Source organism: Halyomorpha halys, unplaced genomic scaffold, assembly GCF_000696795.3.
Source record: "Halyomorpha halys isolate HHAL.00 unplaced genomic scaffold, Hhal_1.1 Scaffold350.1, whole genome shotgun sequence".
In the NCBI taxonomy this organism is placed as follows: Eukaryota; Metazoa; Arthropoda; class Insecta; order Hemiptera; family Pentatomidae; genus Halyomorpha; species Halyomorpha halys.
The window spans coordinates 835,880-856,239 of NW_027107986.1; the positions used below are offsets into that span (position 1 = coordinate 835,880).

At 34.8% G+C, this 20,360-nt stretch overlaps 1 protein-coding gene across 2 annotated transcripts in view; it reads left to right on the forward strand.

The window, feature by feature from the left end:
- Positions 1-20,360, forward strand: part of xit (ALG6/ALG8 family glucosyltransferase xit) — a 45,064-nt gene that overhangs the window by 20,012 nt on the left and 4,692 nt on the right. For both annotated transcript variants that reach the window (XM_014421997.1, XM_067046354.1), the window contains exons 4-7: positions 14,742-14,978; positions 15,912-16,017; positions 16,386-16,519; positions 16,726-16,865. In XM_014421997.1, coding sequence (XP_014277483.1) covers positions 14,742-14,978; positions 15,912-16,017; positions 16,386-16,519; positions 16,726-16,865 — 617 coding nt within the window. The remainder of the gene's footprint in view (positions 1-14,741; positions 14,979-15,911; positions 16,018-16,385; positions 16,520-16,725; positions 16,866-20,360) is intronic.

Consider the following 20,360-nt stretch of genomic DNA (forward strand, 5'->3'; position numbering starts at 1 on the left):
TTAGCAGTCAGGGCCAATCCTACCTTGATACACCTCCACCTGCTTTCACTTATCACAATAGCTTCACCAACTGTTCCGCTTATGACTATCTCATGAAATTTCTCAGAAAACTTAGTTACTATTTCTTCTGTGTTTAGGCCTTCTGTGTTCCACTGCTCGTATCGGATTTGTTGTTTCTTTGCAGAACATTTTATTCTTTGGTGGAGTTTCATCATAATGAGGTAATGATCCGTGTTAACATCATATCCTCTGTACGATCTTATATCATTTATACAATTAAAGTTTTTGGAGGATACCAGTATGTGATCAATTTGACTTGCTGTAGTACCATCCGTAGAGTGCCATGTTTCTTTATGGACATTATTATGAGGGAACATAGTGCTCATAACAGCCGTAGATTTCGAAGTTCCAAAGCTTACCATTCTGTACCCATTGTCATTAGTTCTACTGTGTAAGCTATGAACTCCTATGTTGGGTCTCAGCTCCTTTTCCTTACCAACCTGTGCATTAAAGTCTCCGAACACGATTTTCATATCGTAACTGGGACAAGTACTATATGCTTCTTCCAATTTCTCATAAAAAATATCTTTCTCCTCTTCATCCTTCTCTTCTGTAAGGCCATGAACACATATCAAACTAATGTTCCAAAGTGGCCCCTAATGCGTAGTTTGCATAGCCTTTCGTTAATTTGTTAGAAATCGAGAATTGAGGATTTTATTTGATTTGTGACCATAAGTGCATCTCCAAATTCATGCTTATTTTTGCTTCTACTATATAGCGTTATGAAATTCTTGCTCTTTATATCACCTTTTCCAGTCCATCTCCTCTCCTGTATTGCCAAGATGTCCAAAGAGGCCTTCTGTGACAAATCAGTAAGCTCTTAAGAGCTCCAGCTCTGTATAAAGTACGTACGTTCCAGGTTCCTATTTTATATGTCCGTTAACGAAGTCCATGTCGTTGCCGTGAATCAATCCTACATCCGAGGCTTCGTTTAGTGTTCGTAACAATATGGTTTTTGCAATTCATGGGGGCCCATGAATTAATCCTTCTCCTTTATCCAGGCTTGGGGACTGGCAATGGCCCTAGCGTAGCTATTTCCATTGGCGGAGTTATATTTTGCTTATATATAAGAAAAATTAAAATTTCCAGAATCATAGTCTGCAGCCCCTTATGATTTGGTTGTAAAATGGCAGTATCGTCATTTCCCATCCTTGATATTTACATTTTATTTCCAAAATTAATTCCCGATCTGTTAGGAGAGGTATGAATATTAATTATTGACTAGTGAATGAGTTTAAATTTGTTAAGATTTACTAAACTGAGAAGACATTTCCTGTAAAGTAATATATTTCTTTTCCCCAAAATCAAGTCAGATTCGTTTTAAGCGTCAAACACAAACCCATTAACACAAGTCTTATTGAACTAAAAAATTCTTAGGACTTGATTTTTTTTTAAGGACAGATATTTCTATATTATTCACTATGGAAACTATTCCCCTTACTAATTTTTCAAATAAGCCTTTCAGTTCACAGAACTCCAATTCACAAGTTTTCAGATGAATACTTTTAATGTTATTTCTCCTTGGATAATTATAACTTTTTTATTCTGTAATAGTATGACAGAAATATTAAAATGTTACAGTTAACTAAAATTTACTTTTTGCTCTTAATAATTTATTCAGTGCTGAATTGTTATATAATAAATATTGAAAATAGTAAGAATGGTCTGTTTGTCAAATTGTTAACTGAAAGGCTCGTATATAGGTTAAGTGAAAGTAAGAAACCAACAACACATTCAACAACTATGGAAACAAAAACTTTCATCTTAAATTTATTTTAATAATTAAATTTAAAGAAACAGGTAAGATAATTAATTACCTGATCAGTGATTATAAAGTATGACTGGGAATCTTTAGAATTTTTTTTTCTGGTAGTCTCATGTTTTTATTAAACTAATATACCTGAATTTTTGAAGAAACTGAAATGGACATCCAATAAAGTAGATGGGGGGCTTCCAGTCTATGATTAGAAGTAGTTTCATTTCAGGTATGTGTTTTATTTCCTTTTTGTTTGTTATTTAATCAGGATTAATCTTATCATCAACCTAATGAAGAGAATGAATGTTAATGCTTAATTTCTAATTAGCATGATATTTGCCATATCTTTCTGATTTCCTTGCTTTTTTAAATGGTGTGCTGTACTGCTTAGAAAATACTAGATGCTGACCAGTATTTTGTTTTGATCACAGCTTTTTTGGAAGTGTCTTGAATACTTCCAATCTGTTGAATTTATCATAACATGTTGTGCTTACTTAATGTGCACTTGCACCGCCAAATGTACTTATGAGTGAGTAATAAACAAATTGTTACTGTGTTCTCTAGAAATCATTGCTTTACGAACCTGTATCCAAAAATTCTTTTATGTAGATTTGAGGTTTGTTTACTAATGGGTAATTGTTTATTAAACTTTTCAGTAATGTATGCTCCCCCATCTTGGCATTGCTACTTATTGTATATACAAACCTCTTAATTGATTTTCTAAGATCTCTCTTAGTTTTATAATATAAAAAATTACTATTTACTTCTTTATTATTATTTTTTTTATTCCATTATACATATATTATAGTTCCATTATATTGTCAATTCAGTTTATCACATTTTATTATGTATATTGCATGGAAGCTGTTTCAAGTTTATAATCTATACGGCTACTTCAAGTTAGCAGTAACCAAAAAGATTAGTATGACTAAAATTTATTATAAATTAATTTGTACTTCATCTATACATTCATTTTCATGATCCAAATCCCATGTAACAAAAATCACCGTCTTTGCTTAAAATGTTTTTTTCAAATTTGAGGTTGTAAATGTTTCAGTGAGTTAAGCTGTTCCTTCTTATTTCAGTGCTTCAATTCCTTGATTTGAAAATACAATTTAAGTTGTTTGTTGATTTTTATTTTTATCTGCCTAATTTAAAATTTAGACAATTATTAGAACTTCATTTTTCTGATAGTATGCTTCTGTTGCTGTTTATAAAATTCATTAACGTATTTGTAAGATTAATCTGTCAGCTATAAATAAAACTCAAATTAACATATTAATGTTGCTTATGGTTATTCAAAATATTTTTAGGTGTTTTATGGGATAGAGATGTGGACTGCTCACTGCTCACTGTAGGCTGTTCAAACCGATTTCATCAACATTGTCGGTAATTACATTTGCAACATCTGTAAAGTGCCAAATAGCACTACTTAATGTAGTAAAACCTCTGTGTAGGGAAGGTAGTAATTGTTCTTTTTGGTGAACAGTTCTTTTGCCGATTGTACCATTTACAGACCCAATACATTGAGCTAGTTTAGTCACTGTCTGACACAGAGGTGGAGGAAATTGTTTTTCTGAGTACCGTAACATTTACGATTCCTTTACATTATATTAGTTCACTGTCCGGCATCACTTAACACATTCCTGATGTAAATCTCGTTAGAAGTACAAACAGAAGTTTTATATCAATGAAAATGAGTATAAAATCCTTTTGGCTGGTGACAGAATGTTTATGACTAGTCTTATATTTTACATTGTTTGTATCTTGTTCCCATTTAGCCCTGCAAAGTGAGGTCAAACTTTGGTCACTTATGAATAGTTTTCCTGATGTTTTTGTACCTTTCTTGATCACCATCCAGACCATCTTACTGCAATATATTGTTTCTTATCATTTAAAACAATTATCATTCCTAACAAAAATAACTTTAACCTGACTAACTTAAAAAATGACTTTTCTTTTAGTTCCGAAAATGAAGGAAATCAGAAAAATTATGAATAAAATCGTGTTAATAAGAGAAAATATAAAATCTGAATTCCAAATGTAGTAGGAGGTTTGTGTATTGCATTATTATTGATATATTAAATAAATGAAAAAAAAAACATCCTTTTTTATTAGTTTTTTATCATCATCTTACTACACTGTTGTTGCTTAGGGAATGTACAAAATGAATCAGAATATTTTACAAATGTTAAAATGATTACTATACCATATACTAGGCGGTTAAATTTTGTTATGTAACTTGAAATTTACTAATAGCTGACTGAAAACAAATAAAAATAATTAGCAACAACCAAGTAATGGCGGCAACTATAACTGATTGGTTATGGGCACCCAGTTCCATATCCGTAGTGGTGGGATCAGGTATTGCATACCATACACCATACATTTGGTGGCCTGTGCACTGGTCCCTGTACTATCGAACATAAAAACCATTACACCGCTCTTTAACTTTTCCTGAATAATTCATCCCCACTTCTGTGCAGTAAGACTTCTTTTCAGAAGATCGATTTTTTGTGATCACACTCTTAACCTTAAACATTGCTTATCTTCCTTAACACAACATTTTGGAGATATTTCACTGTCCAAATCGATGTTGCTTTCTCCACTTTCCAACCAAACGATCAAATTAAAATAATAAAAAAATATATGGGCTCGCCTGAAAACATTGCTTGTGCCCAGTTATCTGTTTAAGCTTTTAAATTGACCTACGGGAGCTGGGGCCCTTCATTAAAAATGAACATAGCATGATCAGTAAGTCCCTGAGCATTTTCTTAGCTGTCTAGAGATGATCTAAATGATAAGTCTGTTACACAATAAATTGGTTGTCACCTATATACTGCCACTCCATATTGAACTGAACTATAGAGATGCGACATCAATAAAAAAAACATCGATTTTTTTTTAACCATTTCAGTAACATAGAGACTACGTAGGCTCCGGCCATTCACAAATGCTTTTCCAATCAAACAATAGGACATGGACCCCAAAAAACACCAATGTTTTATAATATCGTTGCTTACAATACATTACCCAAAAAACATCGATGTTTTTGAACAACTATTTCAGAAACATAAGGTCTGTTCCAACGATCACGCATTCTACGGCCTGTCAGAAGTGGGTTATGAAACTAAGAATCCGATATCTACTACAAAAAACATCAATGTTTTTGAACACCCATTTGAATAACATAAGGTCTGTTCTAACGATCACACATTCTACGGCTTGTCAGAAGTGGTTTTTGAAACTAAGAATCCGACATCGATGTTTTTGAACAACTATTTCAGAAACATAAGGTCTGTTCCAACGATCACGCATTTTACGGCCTGTCAGAAGTGGTTTTTTAATCAAAGAATCCGACATCGATTACAAAAAACATCAATGTTTTAAAATATCGTTGCTTACAATACATTACCCAAAAAAACATCGATGTTTTTGAACAACCATTTCAGGAACATAAGATCTGTTCCAACCACTACGCATGCTCAGGCCAGTCAGAAGTGCTTTTTGTATCAAAGAATGGAACATCGACTACAAAAAACATCGATGTAAAATAAGACATTTACATTATAAAAATATTCGTAAACTATTTTTGTTTAAATAAACTTGGTAGTTAATTTCAAAGCGGATGCAGTAATTATTCTAATTAATTAATGCAAATAATTAATTACTAAGGCAGTATCCATCCATTAATATTATAAATTGAACGATTATGTTGACATTTGGGTGTTTAATGCACGTTGTGAGCTTGTACTGCACAATTTTCCACATTTTAGTTTTTTTGTTGCACATAATTTCGGTCTCTAATATTGAGTACCATTATTCCGATGCTATAATTAAATTCGCGTGATCTGTCTGATTGACTAATTCGTTTTTAGCAATGTATAACAATTACAAATAAAAATGATCACTTTGTGGTAACTTAACAACATAATAGCATTATTTCACTATTTATGTATTCATAAATTTGTTGATTATGATGTGATCGATCTTGTGTTGTATATTTGATTTGAAAATAAAATATTATTTTGTAAATTGTTCTTATTGATTTTATGATATTTAACTCATTGAACCCAATTCAAAAAGGTTTCAAATACTAGGTCTGTTCCAAGGACAGCTTCATATAATTATCCACTTCAAAATCAAGCAACGATATTTTAAACATCGATGTTTTTTTTAGTTACATTCTTTGTTCCAACAACCATTTCTGACTGGTCGGAACAGACCTTATGTTTCTGAAATAGATGTTAAAAAAACATCAATGTACTGTAAACAACATTTTAAAACATCGATGTTTTTTGGAAAATGTATTGTAAGCAACGATATTTTAAAACATCGATGTTTTTTGTAGTCGATGTTCCATTCTTTGATACAAAAAGCACTTCTGACTAGCCTGAGCATGCGTATTCGTTGGAACAGATCTTATGTTCCTGAAATGGTTGTTCAAAAACATCGATGTATTTTGGGTAATGCATTGTAAGCAACGATATTTTAATATTGATCATTGATATTTTTAACATATGGATGTTAAACATCGGTTTTTTGTGGTCGGTGTCGGATTCTTAGTTTCAAAAACCACTTCTGACGGCCGTAGTATGCGTGATCGTTGGAACAGACCTCATGTTACTCAAATGGATGTTCAAAAACATCGATATATTTTGGGTAATGTATTGTAAGCAACGATATTTTAAAAACATTGATGTTTTTTTTGTAGTCGATGTCGGATTCTTTGTTTAAAAAACCACTTCTGGCAGGTAGTAAAATGCGTGATCGTTGGAACAGACCTTATGTTATTCAAATAGATGTTCAAAAACATCGATGTATTTTGGGTAATGCATTGTAAGCAACGACATTTTAAAACATCGATGTCCTATTCTTTGACACAAAAAGCACTTCTGACTGGCTTGAGCTTGGTAGTCTTTGGAACAGATCTTATGTTCCTGAACTTGTTGTTCAAAAACATCGATGTATTTTGGGTGATGTATTGTAAGCAACGATATTTTAATATTAATCATTGATATTTTTAACATATGGATGTTAAACATCGGTATTTTGTGGTCGGTGTAGGATTCTTAGTTTCAAAAACCACTGCTGACAGGCCGTAGAATGCGTGATCGTTGGAACAGACCTCATGTTACTCAAATGGATGTTCAAAAACATCGATGTATTTTGGGTAATGTATTGTAAGCAATGATTTTTTAATATTTAGTATATATATTTTAAAACATCGATGTTTTTCTAGTCGTAATTTATCTTTATTACGTTGTTAGCGTAATGGTTGGAGATCATTTTTTATCCCACCGCATTGTTGATAAGAAATTTTTTATACTGTAAATTTTTTGTTTTCATTAAGTTACTTTTGGAAAAAATGAAAAATTGGGACAAACGTAAAACATCGACATCGATATTGCATCCCAAAACTGAACCAGCCGTAGTTTTAAGTTACCAGTCTCCTTTTCTGATAACTTGATGCCCCCCAAATTAATAGTTCGTTTTAGCCCTATTTTTCTGCCAACGTAAAGTTAACTTCTTCCATTTTGTTTAACTGCCTGTCCTCATCAATTTTGCAATGAGTAAAATCGTTCTGAAGTAAAGAACAAGCTCTGAATATCATAGAACAGTATAAGATTATGCTATAAAAGCAAAAATTATTCTTCTGGAATTATACTTCTCTTTCAAACAATGGAAAAAAAAGATTTACTATTATATTTGGAACAATGATCACTTGTTCTAAAGGTCTTAAATGTTATTGATTATTATTAAATCGGAATTATTGATATGAGATATTTTACTTGCTACTATCCAAAAATTTATATTCTTTTGAATCAGTCCAGAGTTAGCTATGGGACTAACCTCGTGAATAATTGTAACGATTAATTCCCTTTTTGGTTATAAGTTTAACAGTCTTTACTGTCCCATGACTCCCTTGGGCGGATATCCACCACTCAGTTGTCTACTGACTGCCGAGTAGAGAGGACGTGTCCCGTAAGTTTTGTTAATTTTCGTTGCGTATTAAAGTGCTATTAGAGATATTTGTGAGAACAGGAGTGTGCCAAAACATTGGTACAGAAGTGTTTTGGTGCTGTGTGAAATTTGAACAAATTTGATCGAACAGTTTTGACGGAATTTGGGAAGAGTGGGACCATGAGGTGGTTTTCACCCCACGTGACCTTAAAAAAGTCACGGTATCACATCCTGCAGTATCCAGTCGTATAGAGCGCGAAAAGCTGAAAAAAACGAATACCTACACGACCCCAATCGGAGGACCCTAGGGTAGGTTATAGATTTTTAAAGTTTTAAGATAAATTGGGTGTTGGAGTGGTGTCACGCCGTGCACCTTGCCCAAGAGGGGAAGGTGCAATATTCCTTCCGGGGCTCATATCATGGCCGGAAATGGAGAGAAAAAGGAAATAAACTCGGAGACTTCAACGGTGGGTCAAGAAGGAAGCTTGCCTTCTTTGGTAAACGAGGAGATTTTAATGCCCTGATGAACCTCTCCCCACCCGACACAACGACAGGGTGGTGGAGCATGACCATCAGAGATTACCTACCCCCTGTTCTGCCTGTGGTGTCAGAAGTATGGACACCCTGCTAAGCCATGCACAGAGGACCTGGCGTGTAAGTGGTGTCTTGGCACCAGGAATAAGATCAAAGAATATTCGGGAAAAAAGAAGGGACTGGCACCGAGCTGCAGAAACTAGTGGGCAAGGCAGAGAGGGGAAAGATCTCCAACATTGTGCAGGAACCAGGGAATGCCCGCTACATCTGGAGAAGATGGTCATGCAGGCGAAGAGAACACGGTATGCGTAGGCTGCAGATCCTGTAGGTCAATATGGGCCGAAGACGAGTGGTCGAGGACGAACTTAGGACTCTCGCCCGAAAGGTCGACATCATGGTAATTCAGGAACCATGCTGTCGGAACAATGTGGTTACAGGGTTTGGTGTGGCGTCGAGGGTGGTTGCTTTGGGCAGTGGTGAGAGGAGGCCTAGAGTGGCGATTGTGGTAGTTAATTCTTCCCTCGATGTTATGGAACTGAAGCAATTCTGGGGCCTCAGGTACCCTGCTATGATGACTATTTTCAAAGGAGTGGTCTTGGGTAACCTGAGGTACGCATCCCCTGCGTGGAGTCAAACCCTCACATGGGAGCAGAAAAAGAGACTGCTCTCTACGCAATGACTGGCTTTGCTGATGGTCACGAAGGCGTATAGGATGGTGTCGCTTGAGGCGGTGCAGGTGCTGGCTGGAGAAATGCCCCTGGACCTCATCCTCAAGGAGGATGCTGCGAAATATGATGTAAAGAGGCAGGGGCTGGGAGTGCTACTGGAGGGACTCCAGGAGAGGATGGTGAGAGCCCAAACCTTTGGAAGAAGTGAAAAGGGTGCGACCCTGAGGAAGTTCTTCCCCACCGTCCACTCAAGAGTGAGAGCAGGATGGGTCATCCCAGACTATTAGGTCTCGCAGATCCTGATAGGACATGGGGGATTCCGGGGAAAGCTGCAAAGCTTGGGAAAGAACATCGACCCCGGTGCCCGACGTGTGGGGTCCAGAAACGGCAGAGCATGTGGTATTGGACTGCACCACGATGGAAGGACACCGTGCCAGGTTGACGGAAAAAACCGGGATCTTCGCCCTCGCCGAGTCGGACTTCCCCTGTCTGATGGAGGAGAAGTACCCGTTCTTCAGGGAATCCATCTACGGGTGGAGGGAGGTGGTTGGGCCAACGCACTTTACATTGGGAAGGACTTGGTCACCCGGGGTCGGCGAGCCACCAATGGAAGATGACAGCGAAGAAGCAGGATGAGATCAGGAGGGCTGGATTAGGCTATGTACTGGAGGTGAAAAGCGGACGGATGAGGACCAGGTGTGTTGGACGTACCGGACGGATGCTGCTGGATAAGGTTAATAGCCCCATCTTAAGGCACTCAACCGAGTGCTGGGCTGCACCTTGTTTTAAAAAAAATTAAATGGTCCCACATTAAAAAAAAAAAAAAGATGTTTATTGGCAGCAATACCCGGAAGGGGAAAAAAAAAAGGATATCCACCACTCTTCCCCTACACCGCTGTAATGGAGGCATATTACACTCCTTTAACCTGCATTTGGTTCTATATTCTCCTCTCTATTAGACCATTCAATTCTTTTTTTTTTTTAAAGGCTATTTAAGTAGTCATATCTCCACCTCTAAATATCTTGCATAAATCTTTGCAGAAGTTGCCACCTCGAAAATTGGTTTATATTCGAGAAATTACGAAATCTGGTTCTGGAATAGCTACAAGAGGCATACCTTTTATGAAGTGTCCAGGAGTCAAACATCTTGATTCTCGGGAGAAGTTGAACATGAATAAAGGGGTCTTGACTTTAGAACAGCTTCTAATTCTCCTAGTTACAAATGTTCATTTCTTCAATTTTAAGGATATAGACTCATTAGAACTCAGAATAACAATTTGAAAATAATATCACCCTCATTTCCCATATTCCTCCAAAATTTGAGTAGCCAGAGGTGCAAATTTCCATTTTTAAAGAATATAAGTGATTATGAGTTTCCTCATGATTAGGCCATTGATAATGATTCTTTATTTACCTACTTACTTCATCAAAATTGGTCCAATTTTTGGATAGAATTTTAGGTGGTATTCTTTAGTGGGAAATAAATCTATTTCTAAAGACTAACAATGAATGCATCAGTAGATAACTTTGCCACTAGTTCAAGATGTATAGCTCTTGTATTTAAGTAAATGAATAAGCAGATTTACATTTTTAGTGTATTACTTTGGCGTTTATTGGACTCTTTATTAGGAATAAAGAGGCCAGTAAAATCAATTCCAGTAATAACAAATGGTCTGTCTTCCTTGTTTGAAGCTTGATGGTGAAATCTCTCACCATAAATTGAGATCTATAGATCCAATGATCACCCATCCTAAAACAGTCTGGAGTGTGTTATTATACCCTTCCCAGTCTTTACATTCACCTGTTAGGATTTCCCCAGATCAATCAGCTCTGGTTAAAATTCAATCAGACCTGGTTTCCAAAATGAATTATCCTTTTGATCATACTGCTTGAAATAGTCAGTTACTTCGCTTGGTTTGGAGTGATTGTTACACTTTCTGTAATTCTAGAAACAACTACTGTGTTATGATACAAACTATATTAAGATGCTAAAATGCAACGAGTTTGGAAGTTACCTCTTTGAATGATTTACTTCTAATTTTAAATTACTAAAATATAAATAACAAAAGTTATTGAATTCAACAAAAAAAAAAAATTAATACTTTGAGCATTATTCTTCCCTTGTTTAAATATGACCCAAACTTAAGTTTTACAATTATTTGACTTATAATTAAGTACCTAGTTTCATTTTTATCTATGAGATTGAATCTGAATGTATACATACATACCTTTCAGGAGCCTGTTTCATAATGAAAGCCAATAGTATTAGTCCATAAATACACGTACACAAACTATTAAGTACAAGCACTTATACATTTTGTTTCATGATAGGGACGACTATTAGTGATATTACATGAGTTTGAAAGTTAAACATTGTCTAGCAGAATTGTGTAAGTCAGTGAAATTGTACAAAATACAAACTAAAAGATTAATAGTATTAGTTTGTACTTTGTTATGAAACAGGGACCTGTTGTCAGTTTTTGATATCAGATTTGAATGATGCATCAATTTAAATTTCCTATTCCATCTGGCCTACAAATGTCAATGTTATTCTCAATCTGCTTTAATATGTCTTTTTGCTGTATTTACAGAGATGGTTAGTGGATTTGGTTCTATTTTGTCAGAAAAGTGAATTCCTCTTTGGTAAATTTAGTGTTCAGTGAAAAATTCCACAGGTGTAATCATCAGAGTTTAGGATTCATTGGTCCCAAGTAACTTCAACTATCTCAGATAGGATAGTTTCAATTGAATTTGGTTATAATGAAAGATCAAAATATATATCTAGGTAGAATTTCCTTCCAAACAGGTTTAATATAATTAAAATACTACTGTTTTTTTGACGTCCCATCTTTGTAGTCTTAAAAGAGATGTTTTTTTAGTAAATCTAACCCATTCTACCGTGGAACAGAATGGGAGAAGCAATCAGGACTATGGCACGTGAAGTTCTAGGAGAGAGGAAGACTGGAAGGAGGAACCCATGGTTTGATTGGGATTATGAGAGGGCCATACAACAAAGGAATGGGGCTCGAATGAAGATGCTCCATAGGAAGACTCGCAGGACATATTATGCATATGCCGAAAGAAGGAGAAATGCCAAAAGAATAATGCGAGATAAGAAAAGAGCACACGAGTCAAGAAGACTTGATGAGATGCAAGAGCTTTTTCAGGCACATGAAAGCCGAAAGTTCCATAAGGGCCCTAAATGGCAAAAACAAGGCTTCACTCAACAGACTGAAATGTGTCTGGACCAAAGTGGAAACCTTATCACCGGGGCTGAACAAATCAAGGATAGGTGGCTCCATTACTTTAAGGAGATTCTAAACCCCGAGACAAGCAATATGTACTTCCACCAGGTTTACCAATCTAGTAATGAAGAGGATATTGATGAGGAGGTACCACCGGACAGGGAAGAAATTATGGACATAATTTGGTCCCTGAAAAATAATAGGTCTCCAGGGCCTTGAAATCCCTTCAGAATTAATTAAATACGCAGGGGAAGACACTTGGGTACAGATTTCCAAAGTGATATGGGATATATGGATGAAAGAAAAAATGCCAGCTAACTGGGGAGAAGCTATTATAGTCCCTATACATAAGAAAGGGAATAAACTAAAATGTGAAAATTACAGAGGTATAGCACTCCTGCCAACAGTTTACAAGATCTTGTCGGTAGCAATTTGTAGGAAGATGATGGAAAGGAGCGAACAACTGCTGAGCGAGTACCAGAGTGGTTTCCGCCCAGGACGGTCAACAACAGACCACCTGTTCTCGATCAGACAAATGCTCGAGAAAACGTATGAGTACAATGTTGACTTACACCACCTCTTTATTGACTTCCGACACACTTATGATAGTGTAGACGGAGGGAAATTATTAAGGGCATTGCAGTCACTGGAAATACCTAGCAAGTTAATAAGATTAACAAAGATGACTCTGGAAAGGACTAGTTACAAGGTGAAAACTCGAGTGGGCATCTCTAATAGCTTTAGGGTTAACAGTGGCTTAAGACAAGGAGACCCATTATCACCAGTACTGTTCAACCTCACCCTAGAAGTTGCCATTAGAGAAATAAAGACAAACCCGGGTGGCACCATTTACAATAGGCTCACACAACACACGGCTTATGCGGATGATGTAGTCATCACAGGGAGAACCAAAACAGCACTGGCCGGTGCTGTAGAAGAATTCAAGAGAGCAGCACAGGATTTAGGACTTAATATAAATAGTGGAGGTGGGGGAAAACATGTTTCACAGCTGCAGTACTTTCAAGTACCTGGGAAGAGTTGTGATGGAGAACAATAATTTAGAAGTAGAAATTAAGGGGAGAATGGCAGCAAGAACCAGATGTTTCTACGCCCTGCAAAAAGCTTTCAGATTCAAAAGTCTTTCCAGGAAAGCAAAGCTTTTGTTGTACAAAACAATAATTAGGCCAGTGGTAATGTATGGCAGTGAGACATGGATTCTAACCAAGGAAAATAGTAGAGCTCTACTGGTTTGGCAGAGAAGAGTCCTGAGAAAGATCTTTGGAGCCGTTAAAGAGGAGCACAGGTGGAGAATCAGAAGCAATGACGAAATAAAGGAATTGTATGGAGAGCCTGATATCCTCTGTGCTATTAAGAAGAGCAGGCTAAGATGGTTGGGACATGTAGAAAGGATGGAGCCCTGCAGACTACCTAAAAGGATGCTAAATGGTGCGCCAGGAGGAAAAAGGAAAAGGGGCAGACCCAGGCGTCGGTGGCTGGATGATTTGAGAGGGATGGGAATTGAAAATTGGAGGAGTCTCGCTGGAGACCACAAAGCATGGAAAAGTGTGGTGGCAGAGGCCCAGGTCCTACAAGAACTGTAGCGCCCAACAGTGAGTGAGTGAACCAATTCTACCAAAGTTGTTTCCTGTATGTGTTAATAGTTATCTTATTCCAAAAATTGAGAATGCATGATGAATTGAATCAGTTCCTTGGTGATTTATTTGGTTGGTATTACAGGAATCTCAATAACTTCTCATTCTGTAACAGGACTGAAATTAATATTTCTTATTAGTCATCTGTCTTGAAAATACCAAAGGAGTGATATTAATTTTGCTACAACAGTTTTCTTGAGGACAGTCTTTAAATTAGATCTATGTACCTTGGTCTTAATGCCTTTCATCTCAACTTCTGTCACATTTAAGAGAGGTTTTTACTGTATATTGTTATAACACTAACTTTCTTCTTAATCTTGAATTTGAACAGTTTTTTCTAATGCTAGTAACCATGTTCTCTCACTACCAATCTTTTCCCCTTCCTCTTGGCTTTCTTTATTGGTGTTTCTCTTCTTATGGTTTTAGGAGCATATATTGTTCTGTAAGTAGTAAGTGGGATTTTTTTTATGCTTCGAGTGCTTAATGTTTGAGGAGTACATATTGAAAATACAGCTATTGGCTTGCGACAATGGTTCATGAAATATGATATATGATGAAAATAATAGTTGAATCATTCCTTATTTTATTTTTATTTTTTAAATGCTTTGCTTTTCAAAATTGGGTGAGCAGGTCTAAACAGTGCATCTAAAATTTATTTTTAATCCAACCTGCGTGCATTTCTGGTTTTAGGATTGATAAACTGGTAGAACTTATATAAATGGTTTACACAGTAAAGAAATATGCAATATATCCTCTTAATAATGATGGCATAAGTACTATCAAAGTTTTAGTTTATTTTAATCTGAATTATCTCAGCTTATTTGGTTATTATTATTAATATATATATTTAAATTTTTTTCAGGGACATCATTTGTCAGGAGCATTTTGGTTTGCAGTTTTACTTAATTTAAAGCATATTTATATTTATATGGCTCCTGCTTATGGAGTTTACCTTATCAGAAATTATTGTTTAGTCAGAAAAAGAGGCAAAATAGATATGTTAACTAGTTTATGGCGACTTACAAAATTAGCCGGCATTGGCAGTGTTGTACTATTTATATCTTTTGGACCTTTTGTTTTCATGGGTCAACTGAAACAAGTAAACTAATTTTTAATTTTGTCATATTATTGTCAATAACATAATTAGTGTAAATAATAATTTATTATAAGTGAATATCTTGCTCATTAAATAATTTTTCATTACTCAATATTAGTTATATGTTTGAAGTAATTATAATAATTTATCCAGGTATTTAAATTTGAAAATACTTGTAAATCTTAATATTTTTTAGATTTATTTCATTTATAAAACCTAAAAGAGGCTTTTAAATTTTATAAATGAAATAATTTGAGGTTAATAAGGAAAAATGAGGTCATACTCCTTATCACAGAATATTTTAATCTTCTGAGTTAATAAGGAAAAATGAGGACTACTCATGTGGGGATCTAGTAATAAAAATTAGAAAAGTCTCCCCCCCCCCTCCAATATTATAATTAATATATAATTTTTTTGTTGATTGAAGCAATATTTTAACATTTGGAAAAATAACCATGAAAAATTAAAAAATAACAATTACCTGTACATGAGGACAAATTGAAGCAAATCACAAACTGCTTTGTAAGGTTTTTCTTTAGTACCTTGAGACAATGTTATGTATCCCACTTTTACAGCGGGTTAAATTGGCCCTTCCCCTTCACTCATTGACATTATTTCTTTAGATTTTACCTATATCAAACAAGCAACTTCCAGCACCCTTGTCTGCAGTTAAAATCCATAGCCTTCTCAAAAGAAAAAAAAATTCTGTTTTTCTGACTTCCATACTCTTTATCACAGAATATTTGAATCTTCCTTTTTAGTCCACTCCATTACCCTCTGGAATTTCCTTTCTTTCAATAAACTATACATAGGTTAATCTTATGGTTATAAAACTTTCATCTTATGATTTATTACAACCCTTGAAATTAACTCAATTTTCATACTTCCAAATCCTCTAATAAGTTGATATCAATAACATTTCCTATTTTGTTTCAGTTGATTTTAAGGCTCTTTCCGTTTAAACGAGGCTTATGCCATTCTTACTGGGCTCCTAATTTTTGGGCATTTTATAATGTTATTGACAAAATGCTTTCAAAGATAAGTAAGTAGGTTAATTTTATTTAATTCAATTTAATGTACACCCATGCCCATGCACACATGCAACTCAGTTCTGTTATATCTAAAGATACATTTGAACCATTTCTTGCCCATAATCATTTTATTTATTAATTTTTCATTATATTCCTTGTGCTATAGTTCGATTAGTAAAAAAGAGAAACCATTAAATAACTGTATCTGTCTTACATATCCGGGCATGCACATACATAGATTGATTATTTTTTATCATTTCAAATATATAAGTTTTGTGATAATCACATTTGGATTATTTTTATTATATAGTTAACTCCTTTCATATTTTATTTTCAAGCTACTAAAAATTTCTTTATTTATATTATTTTTTATTTTCAGTTGTGTTTCTGTACCCTGATACATACTATCCTCAAGGTGTAATGACATCAGGATTGGTACAGGAGTATGAACATTATATTTTACCTTCTATTTATCCTTCCGTGACAGCAGCATTAGTTGTTATCTCAATGATGGTTTGTAATTCATTTATCGTTAAAAAAATATTTTATGATTTTTTAGATTGAAGTGACACAAATGAATAATTTTACCACAGTTATTTTTATCTTTTCTACCATTAATGCATGTATTTTTTAGAATGTTGTTAATTCCAATAATATATTAAGTTTTAAAAATGTTATTAATCTTTCTTATTTATTTATTTAATTTTTTTTTTTTGCAGCCTTGTTTATGGAAGTTGTGGGTTAGCCCAGGTAATCCATTACATTTTGTGAGAGCAGTAATATTATGTACCAGTTGCTCCTTTCTGTTTGGTTGGCATGTTCATGAAAAGGCTGTACTTATGATAATAATTCCACAGAGGTACTACATTTATTTTCAGTCTTCTGTTAAGTACTATGAATCATAATTTCATTTTTAACAACCATAAGTAAACAATTTATATTATGACAATTATTTTCGCTGAAATGGAGAAACATTATTTGTTAATGCTATGTACTTTAGGTTTTTCCTACCTGTGCTTGCTCTTCTATCTATTATTGTTTATTAATAAATGGAATATCGTCCAGGTGTGGTAAAAAAAAACTCAAATAGTTTTTTTGACTGCAGGGCTTCATCAGAGCTAAAAAAGACACAAACACTTAACATAAGTAAAAAAGTAAATGGAAAATTACAAGGGTATACAGTGAAACGTAAAAATTAAATTGGAAAAATAAAAGATTATATGCAATAAATGAAAACGGAAATAGTAACAGATAAAAAGAAGAATTGAGTGTTGAGAAGAACTGGACTGTAATTCAACCTCATACCACGCTTAACCTCACCTCATTTCTTTCTGCTTTAGATCATTGCTGTAATTCCAGTTACCTGACCTTTCATGATAAATTTTACTACCAGATTAGTGGACCTGCCATGGGGAACTGCCATGCTCCTCTATATCTCTAATATTGTTCTTAATGACCAATCTTCTTGACTCCATAATACTTCTATTCTCACAATACATAATTTTCATCAAGAAGTATGTGGACAATCTCTTCCTCGTTCTCAATCCTGACAGAATCCTGGAAATCTTATCAGCCTTTAATTCCTACCACCCTTGTCTTCGGTTTACTGTTGAAGGTGAATTTGACCATTCCCTCCCTTTTTTTTGACACACTTATTATCAGAAATCCCTATGGCTCCCAATCCACTGATTGGTATACCAAACCCACCTATTCTAGCAGACTCCTCAACTATTTTTCCCAACACCCTTATCACCAAATTTTCAATGTTGCTAAGAACCTTATCCACCAATCCTTTTCTCTTTCTGACCCTCAATATCACCAGTCCAACATACAACATATTAAAAAGATCCAATTCAACAACAATTCTCCTCATAAAGTGACAAACAAGCTACTTGATTCTTACATTAACCGTGTTACTCCAGTTCCTCCTGTTCTCAATCCACTCCACCTCTTTTTCGGTACAGGTCCCTTCCTTGTATCCCCATTCTTTCTGACGATATACAAAAATCCTTACGATCCAATATTCCTACCATATGTCTTGGCTTGAAGTCCCACAGCAAAATTTCTTATCTTTTCTCCAATTTAAAAGACCCTATTCCTTTTTTCTCTCTTTTCAATGTAGTTTACCGGATACCTTGTTCTACCCCATGTTGCAATTCCTTCTATATCGGCAAAACTAAGAATCAACTTAAGAACCACATTTCCCAGGACAAAACTTCTATCAACTCCTGTAACCCATTTACCTCTAAATTGTCAGAACACGCTTTAAACCTGAATTATACTTTTAATTTTGAAAATACTTCAATTCTTGTAACTATCCCCAACCATAAAAAATGTCTCATCTTGGAGTCCTTTCACACAAATTTAACAGAGAATTCCGTCAATTGTAAAGTTGATGAAAACTGCATCTCCCTGACATACCGACACATTTTGAACCTTATAAAACCCTCATAATGCTTCTTTTTTCTATGTTCGGCATTTAGAACCCCACTTTCCTGTCATGTCTTTAATTCTGATTTTATTCTCACCCCATACTTAATTTAATATTTTATAGTTTCAATCCTTCCTTTTCCTTATATATTTATGTATCTTATTTTTAATTTATATTCGTATGTTACCAGCTTAAGTATAATAATAATAACACTTTCTGCATACATCCTTCCAGCGATGCCCTTCCAAACCCAATTCCACCAAATCAGTTTTAACGCAATCCTCCCATCTACGTTTCGTTCTACCCCTCGGATGTTTACCTGTTGGTTCAGTGCTTATTAACATTTTAGGGATCGCTTGTCACCAAGCCCTACAACCTTACACGCCCATATTATACGCCGCAATGCTATAACTTGAATTATATTTACCGGGTGTAAGTCGCTTAATTCAGCATTGTGTAATCTTCTAAATTCTCCCGTTAATTCATCCTTTTTCAGACCGAATATTTTTCACAATACTTTATTTTCGAAAACCCTAAGACGCTGTTCATTCCTTAGTGTAAGAGGCCTCACATCCATAAAGAACAGTGGGAAGGATACTTGTTTTGTAAATTCTAATTTTTAAGTTTTTTGATAGAAAGCGTGAGCTAAGCAGTTTCAAAATTGAAAAATAACAAGCATTTCCAGCCTTCTACCTAGCTTTTATTTCCTCATCAATTTCGTTTTTCCTAGTCACCGTAGAACCTAAATACATAATCTTATCGTATTCCCTCCTATATCTATATCACCGAAATTGCTCGCGTTTCTGCTGCTATCCATGTATTTTATTTTATCCGTATTTATTTTAAGACCTATTTCCTTACTGGAGTTTATTAACGTGGGTGTATTTAGTTCTATAGTTTCTTTATCCTCACCCAATAATACCAAATCATCAGCATACCCAAGCACCGGTTTACCATCCAAAGTTAAACCCTTTTCAGTATTCATCACACTTTTAATGATGTATTCCAGTGCTAGATTAAATAAGATAGGTGATAAAGAATCACCTTGTTTTAAACCCGACCGAACCTGGAATTTCTCAGAATAATGATTACCGATTCGTACCTTATTAAACGTTTCGGTCATGCACATCCGTATGAGATTTACTAACTTCTTTGGTATTCACTGTTCGATCAGAATATTATACTGTTTCTAGTGGTCAATAGAATCGTAAGCCTTTTGGAAATCTATATAAAGCTGATGAACTACCCCGTTGTATTCAAATTTTTTCTGCAAGATTTGCCGTAATGAAAAAATCTGATCAATAGTTGAACGATTTCGTCTAAAACCATATTGGTAGTCTCCGATAATTTCTTCAGCGTATTCCATGATTCGACTAGTTAAGATTAGCATAAATATTGTAATAATTTTAAAAAATATTAAAAATAAAATAAAAAGAATCTTTGCTAGTTTTATAACTTTTTTCAAATATAAAAGATAATTTGGTTTCAAATTAAGAACTTTACTACTTAATGGGTAATATAATTTTATTATATAAAAAGACTCTTAATCTCAGGGCGTATTGTTGCTAGGCAATCAGAATACATGCATTTACAATAATTACAATTAATCAACTTAATAACTCTTTATACATGAATCTATTTTTATGTATAGCAAAAACTAACCAAGTTCACGATCTTCTTTCGTTGATTCCTTGGTGTCTTCTTTTTTCTTATTGTTCTTGTCTTAGCATCCAAAATGGCTTCCTCTTGACAGAAATTGATGAGGACCTCCTCAACCTGAAGACATCATTTCTCTTCGGCACCCCAGACACGAATGATCCATCCAAAAATAAAACCTGCCTTGAGGTTACATGTAAACATCGATTGTCGCACAACAGTTAGGGATTTTTCCAAATGATTTACTTTCTGAATATTATTCATTAG